General features: G+C 33.6%; 1 protein-coding gene and 1 non-coding gene across 2 annotated transcripts; both read left to right on the top strand.

The window, feature by feature from the left end:
• The first annotated feature begins 236 nt into the window (after nucleotides 1-236).
• On the top strand, nucleotides 237-2,735 carry LOC133824494 (uncharacterized). Its single transcript, XM_062257386.1, has 4 exons — nucleotides 237-1,108; nucleotides 1,261-1,358; nucleotides 2,253-2,493; nucleotides 2,651-2,735. Exons 1-4 carry the CDS (start codon nucleotides 237-239, stop codon nucleotides 2,733-2,735), a joined length of 1,296 nt encoding a protein of 431 aa, XP_062113370.1.
• A 1,146-nt stretch (nucleotides 2,736-3,881) lies between these two features.
• On the top strand, nucleotides 3,882-3,988 carry LOC133813514 (small nucleolar RNA R71). The gene has a single exon (XR_009884523.1). It is a non-coding gene; the product is annotated as a small nucleolar RNA R71 (small nucleolar RNA).
• The last annotated feature ends 3,531 nt before the right edge of the window (nucleotides 3,989-7,519 follow it).

Below are 7,519 nucleotides of genomic sequence, written 5' to 3'. Positions count from 1 at the left end.
TGCTCGCTAGTTTTCTTATTCTATATAATAGTTTTATAGTAAGAAAAAGTATGTATAATAAAAAATATGCTTCGGGATATGAGAAACTAAAAAAGAAAAAAAGAATAGAAAGTTTAGTTCAATCACAAAAAGAAGCTCTTGATAAATTTATTTTAAGTAGCAAGAATGATGCATTGAATTTGAGTAGTGAAACAATTGAAAAAAATAATTTGAAATCACTAGAGGATGAGGAAATTATGGTAGAAAAGAACTTAGAGAATGAGAATGATGATGTAACTGTTAATGAAGATGGTCAAGAAAATATTAATGAAAATGAAGTTGATATAGAAAGAAAAGATGTTCATGATAATTTGAGTAGTGATGTTTCTTATAATATTTATGATCCCGGATGGTGGAAAATTATTGATACTAAATTAAGAGATTTGTTAGTTGAAAAAGGTCCAATTAGAATAAATGATATAATTTTTCCAAAAGATGAAAATTCTAGGAATTTTTCCACTTTTTATTACATGAGAAAATTATTGAATGGAGAAACATATGATAGAAGATGGTTGGTATATTCTAAGGATTTTGACAAGGTGTATTGTTTTTGTTGCAAATTATTTCATTCTAATTCTACTAATAATATGAATCAATTAGGAAATGAAGGAATTAAGGAATGGAGAAATCTTGATGCTAGGCTTAAAACACATGAAACAAGTAATGAGCATATTTTTAACATGAATGCTTGGATTGACTTAGAATTGAGACCTGCAAATAATAAAACAATAGATAAAAGTGTGCAAGAACGAATTAATAAGGAGAAGGAACATTGGAGGAATGTTTTAGTAAGAATAATTGCTATTGTAAAAAGTCTAGCTAAGAATAATTTGGCATTTCGTGTAAATAATGAAAAGATCTACCAAGAGAACAATGGAATTTTTTTGAGTTTAATTGAAATGATTGCTGAATTTGATCCAATTATGCAAGAACATGTTCGACGTATTGACAATAGTGAAATTCATAATCATTATTTGGGACATAGAATTCAAAATGAGTTTATTCAATTATTAGCGAGTGAAGTGAAAAATACAATTTTGAAAAAAATCAAAGAAGCAAATATTTTTCAGTTATACTTGATTGTACTCCTGATTTAAGTCATCAATAACAAATATCTCTTATATTGAGGTGTGTAAATATCTCAACTAGTCCAATAAGAGTGGAATAATATTTTTTGGGATTTTCAAAAGTGGATGATACTTCTGGAAAATGACTTTTTAGTGAACTCACAAAAGAAATTGAAAATTTGAAACTTGACATTAATGACATAAGAGGACAAGGATATGATAATGGATCGAACATGAAAGGAAAGCACCAAGGTATACAAAAGAGATTATTATAGTTAAATCCTAGAGCATTATATACACCTTGTGGTTGTCATAATCTTAATTTAGTACTTTGTGATGTTGTTAATTCTTGTGTTAAAGCTGTATCATTTTTTGGTGTTTTACAACGTATATATTCATTATTCTCTTCTTCACCTAAGTGATGGACAATATTGAAAAATAATATATCTACTTTGACTGTGAAATCATTGTCTCAAACTCGTTGGGAAATTCGTATTGAAAGTGTTAAGGCAATTAGATTTCAAACTCCAAAAATAAGAGATGCTTTGCTTGAACTAGCGATAACAAGTGATAATCCTAAAATAAAGAGTAAAGCTAAATATCTAGCAACCTATGAATTAGAGAATTTTGAATTTTTGTTGGGCATGACTATTTGGTTTGATATTTTGTTTGCTGTCAATTCAATTAGTAAAAATTTACAATGTAAAAATATGGATATTGACAATGCTATAAATCAGTTAGATGGCCTTCTTTCTTATTTTGAAAATTATATGAAAGATGGATTTGTTTCTGCTATGATTTCAGCTAAAGAAATTGCAAATGAGATGGAAATCGAGCCTAAATTTTGTGAAAAATGTGTGATTCGTAGGAAAAAATAATTTGATGAAATAATTGATGATGATGATGATGATATAGTAAAATCTATTGAAGAATCATTTCAGATTGACTATTTTCTTTTCATTATTGATCAAATTATTTGTTCACAAAGAAATAGATTTGAACAATTTCAAGTGTATGCAAACATTTTTGGATTTTTATTCAATTTGAAGAAACTAAAAACATTGAATGAAGATGCTTTAAAATATCATTCTTTAAACCTCGAAAATGTTTTGAAATATAATGGATTTTTTGATATTGATGGTTTAGATTTGTTTTCGGAATTAAAAGTGTTGAGAAAATTTTTTCCAAATGAAAATAATAGTTCAATTGAAATACTTGATTACATAAAAAAGATTGATTCACTTCCAAATGCATACATTGCTTATAGAATATTGCTAACTATTCCTGTAATAGTTGTTTCAACAGAGAGAAGTTTTTCAAAATTGAAATTGATAAAGTCTTATTTAAGATCAACTATGTTGCAAGAACGATTGAGTGGATTGGCAATGTTTTCTATTAAGCATAATTTACTAGATAAACTTGAATACAATGATTTGATTAACAAATTTGCATCCCAAAAAGCAAGAAAGATAAAATTTTAAATGAATCAATTATTGTTGTTTATTCTTTTTTAATCATTTTGTTTTAATTGATATTCTTGTTAGGTTCTATGACTTGGAGATTGTTCATTGTGAAAAAGTTGGAGAAGAAAATTTGCTTATTGGAGAATTCATCTACAACTTTGAATAATAAATTTGTAGTACTTTTATTTAGAATATTTGACTTTATTATGTGGGTGTAAATTTTTTAGTTAAATTTGGATGATATATTAAAATTAAAAAATATAGTTTTTTTTCTTCTTCATCAAAGGCCCCAAAAAACCTTAGGCCGACCCTGATACACAGATTCATAGTACTTGAACAAAAATCTCTTAAAGTTTCATTACGAAAACATAAAAAAAATTAGTAGGAATCATCAGCATTCAATGGAATATATATGTATTGTATATACACACAATCAAAGAAGCCACATTGTCCCCACTCCACCTGATTAGTGCTCAAAAATATCATTTTATTAATTTTAAAGTATAAAATTAATTAAGTCTTAATTAATATTTTCATGGATTTATTGTAATATATTTTATATTTGAAAATATTAATCTTAATTTAATTTGTGTTTGATTTTCAAGAAATAATTGTATTTTGACACAAAGAAAAATAAAGAAGAAAAAAGAATATATAATTGAAGAAAGATGAATAAAATGGAATTTTTGACAAGATCAAGCCCAAAAATATGGCCCTAACCCGAGCCCAATTGCCCAGTCCTAACTTCCCTTCCACTACCAGCTGCCACATGTGGGCTTTTGATTCGTTGAGATGAGCCAAGCCCTAGCCAAGACGCCTGGCCAAGCTCCTCTGCAAATGTGACATGTATCCACAAGCTGAGCCGACCCCTAAAGCTTAGTTATAAGGCTTCTTGTAATCCCCTAAAGCATTGTATTGTTCCTCATTTCCTCCTCTTAACTCACCAAAAGCAGGGCACTCTTGTGGTTGATGTTCTGTCCCTCTACATATGAAGCATGGATCTCGTGCCTCTACTTTTGCGACCATGTGGATTCCTCTACCTTGTTGAGTTTTGAAAGTCTCAAATTGTTTTCTCAATGATTTAATTTGGCTTTTGACATTGTCATCTTCCCTCAATTGGTAGATTCTGATTGATCGTGGCTTGTCCATAGAACTCGGTCCATTCCATGTGTAGGAATTTTCAACGAAACCGTCGAGGTACTCGAAAGCTTTATTGGGATCTTTTTGAAGGAATTTGTACATCATTTGTACGAATTGTCCTTGTCCGGTTGTGAGAGCGTCATAAAAATAGCTGACCAAACGCCAGCTTTCGTATCCATGATGTGGGCATTGATTTATCAAATCTCTAAACCTCTCCCAGACCTAATGGAAAGTTTCATGGTCTTTCTTGATGAAGGTAGAGATTTTCCTCTTAAGGTTGCTAGTCTTATGGCATGGAGTGGAAAATATTTGGCAAATAGTGCTATAAATCTAGGCCTTAAGGAATACAACCAGCCTTTTTGCTTTGTCTTTGAGAGACAAAGGAAAGAACTTCAATCTCACAATGTTGGTGACATCAGCTTAGTTGTTGAATGTAGCCACCACCTCTTCGAATTCTTGTATATGCATGTATTGACTCTCATTTTCCAACCTATGGAAGGTTGGTAAGAGGTTAAGCATGCCGGGTTTGAAATCAAAATTTGGCATATTGTTGGGATACATTATGCATGAAGGTGTGGCTGTATGTGTAGGATGCAAATAATCCTGTAGTGTTTTTGGTTGGACTTCATCTTGATGAGCCATCATGGGTGGTTCAGGAAGTCTCGATGAATTGGGTGAATGTGAACGAATAGAAGAAGATGACGAGTTAAGAGAAGAGAGTTCTCTAAAGCTTCTACTTGTTGTCTCATGAATCTCCCTAGTGCATCTATATTTTGTGGCATAAATTTATATATATTTTTTTGTAAGTATTATAAGCGAAAGTGTGTAATAGTGTAATAAGTATACACCAAAAATATTCCCAGACCAATTGGGAAGGCTGCCAAGGTACCACTTTAGGCGTAAGAGCTTTTCTAGAACTCCTTGAGGTTCTTAGAAAGGGTTGGAGGGTAACGCTAGCACAAACCTTATTTAATAACAAATTTTTCTAAGACAGAACAAGTTTGGTTTTTGCTGATTTCTAAAATTACACAAATGTTCTCAATACTTTGTTTTTTATGCGTTAAAATTTTATGATTCAAATTTTTATGCTTTTTATAGAAAAAGCCTAAATCTAGAAAATAAAATTCTAAACCTAAAATTAAGAGAAAATAAATAAATAGAAAAAATGAATAAATAAAAAGAAACTAAAAATGAAAATTAGTGAGAAAAACAATTAAAGAGAACTTAAAAAAATTATACTTTTTTTAAAATAAATAAAAAAAATTATTCACTATGCAAACCTTTTAATTGTAAAATTATATCCTCGGGAACGGTGCCAAAAATTGATATTGCTCAATAAACTCCTAAGCAGTCGCAGTAGTAATCAGGCTATATTGTATCCACATTGAGGTAAAATACAAGTAAAAAGAAAGATTAGTAAATTAAAAATAATGTAACTTTGAAAAAAAAAAATTTTAAACACTAAATAAACAAAATTAAAGAATTAGAATAAGATAGAAACTATGGAAGACACAAGTTTCATTCATGCAAACATATATATATATATATATTTTAATAAATTTAATTCATTCTACTCAACTATAATTCTACACCATTAATTATAGTTAGAAAATATATATAATAAAGCTCACCTTAAAATATGTTCTTAATTAAATAATACTAACTTCTAATTTTAAAAACCTATCAAATCTATTGATAGTTCCCTACTATCTACCATCACTGGAATTGCTCTAATCCATCTCCTAGAAACTACCAGCTCCCTAGTAGGCAGTATAGTCCCACACCTCGTGGTATAGTACTCAGTCGGTCTACACAATCTATCAATCACTTTACTAGAAACAAATGAATGTGTAGCACCAGAGTCAATCAGTATAGTATATGAAGAGCCAGCGCTAAAAAGTTGACATGTCACTACTGAGGGACTAGCCTCAGACTCTGTCTGCGTCAGGGTGAACACTCGAGCTAGAGTCAAGCTGTCCACCTTCCCTGGTTCCTCCTTTTTCAGTGTCAGGCAATCTCTCTTGAGGTGTCCAACCACCCTGCACAGGTAACAAGCCTTGGCCCGACTTTCACCAAGATGGTGCTTCCTGCACCTCGTGCACTCTGGATAATTCCTCCATGCCTCACTACCCCCCTGGCGGCCACCCTAGACACCCTGACCCTTCCTATCAGGACCAGCAGTGGTCGAGGTGTCAGGGATCTTCCTCTTCTAATCACTGGGGCATTTTCCCCTACTAGACCCTGTATATGGAGGCACTGCCCTGCGAACATCCCGTCTCGCAGCGTTCTCCCTCCAGATCTTATTCTCTGCCTCCTTAGCAGTAAGAGCCTTCTCAATAGCCTGAGCATAAGTCATCTGCCCAGGTACCGATGTAATCCTCACATTCCGAGCTATCATAGCATTAAGCCCTCGAACGAACTTGTCCTATCTGGCTGTATTTGTAGGCACTAAGTCCGGTGCAAACTTTGCTAGCCTATCAAAATTCAGGGTATACTTAGTAACCGTCATGCTGCCCTGTACCAAACCCATGAACTCATTCACCTTTGCTGCCCTGATGGCAACGTTGTAATACTTTTGGTTGAACAAATCTTTGAACTCATCCCAGCTCAAAGTAGAAACATCCCGAGTCTGTGATGCCACCTCCCACAAAATACGGGCATCCTCTATAAGCATATAGGTGGTACAAGCCACCATGTCATTACCTTCCACCCTCATAAAGTCCAAGATGGAGGTGATTAATGGATCTGGTCTTCCCTCAAAGGTTGGAGGATGTTGTCTCCTGAATCGTTCATAAAGGGGTTCCCACCTGTTCCCAGCATCAATTGGTTGTACAGCTGGTGCCACAGCAGGTGGCACAGTAGGTGCGGCACTCCCTGACGGAGTCTGCTGTCTCAAAAGGCGAATATGTTGTTCCTGAATCTCTAGCCTGGCTTGCATATCAGCAAGTACCTACTGCCAGTTCTCAGGGACTGGCGGAGTGTTTTGGCCCTGCTCATCATCTCTAGCCTTAACTCCTGTGCTGACTAGTCGTATTGATCACCTTGGATACATAACTATCCAAGTCTATATGCAATCAACGACTCGGCGATCAGGCAATGATGATAGGTTAACATTCTTTCCATGGTACAAAATTGAAACTCAACCAACAATATGCAATCAAGATGCAAATAAGCATTTAAACACTTATTCACATATAGTAGCAAGGCTAATAAGCATGCCTCATCATATTCACATAGAAGTCAAGGGCCAAGCTCTATCAGTATATCTCATGCTCCCTATTAATCATACAAATAAAGCATTTACATTTCATTTAAGAATTTAAGCATACAATCACATATATATAGTTACCAAACCCTGGGTAAAGCTTGTCTTTAGCGGCGAGTGTACATGCCCAGCCAGTCTTCAGGAACCCTTAAACCTAGACCGCTCTGATACTGTAATGCCCCAAAATTCCTAATAAGGTTTATGACCTTGATTAGGAGGCGGGAGGGCCATAATTGATTAATTATGCCATTAAATGATTATATGTATGTTTATGTGAATTATATTATAATATGATTATAAATGCATGCATATGGGTCTATTTTTAATTATAAGGGCATTTTGGTAATTTGGCCCATTGAGGGCGTAATTGTGTATTTTCATGCATGTGGGTGAATTATGATTAATACCACATTATATGTGGATTTCTTCGAGCCATTCGGCATGAGACGATCTTAGAATGCAAGTTATCGGTTTGGTCATAACATGGTTAGTTTCGGGGCTCGGGGTGAGTCTCGAGGTAATTTGAGGTTTAATTCATTGCCGGG

This window comes from Humulus lupulus, chromosome 1 (genome assembly GCF_963169125.1).
Source record: "Humulus lupulus chromosome 1, drHumLupu1.1, whole genome shotgun sequence".
Lineage (NCBI taxonomy): Eukaryota > Viridiplantae > Streptophyta > Magnoliopsida > Rosales > Cannabaceae > Humulus > Humulus lupulus.
The sequence above is the reverse complement of the archived record's forward strand: the minus strand, read 5'-3'. Positions and strand labels throughout refer to the sequence as shown.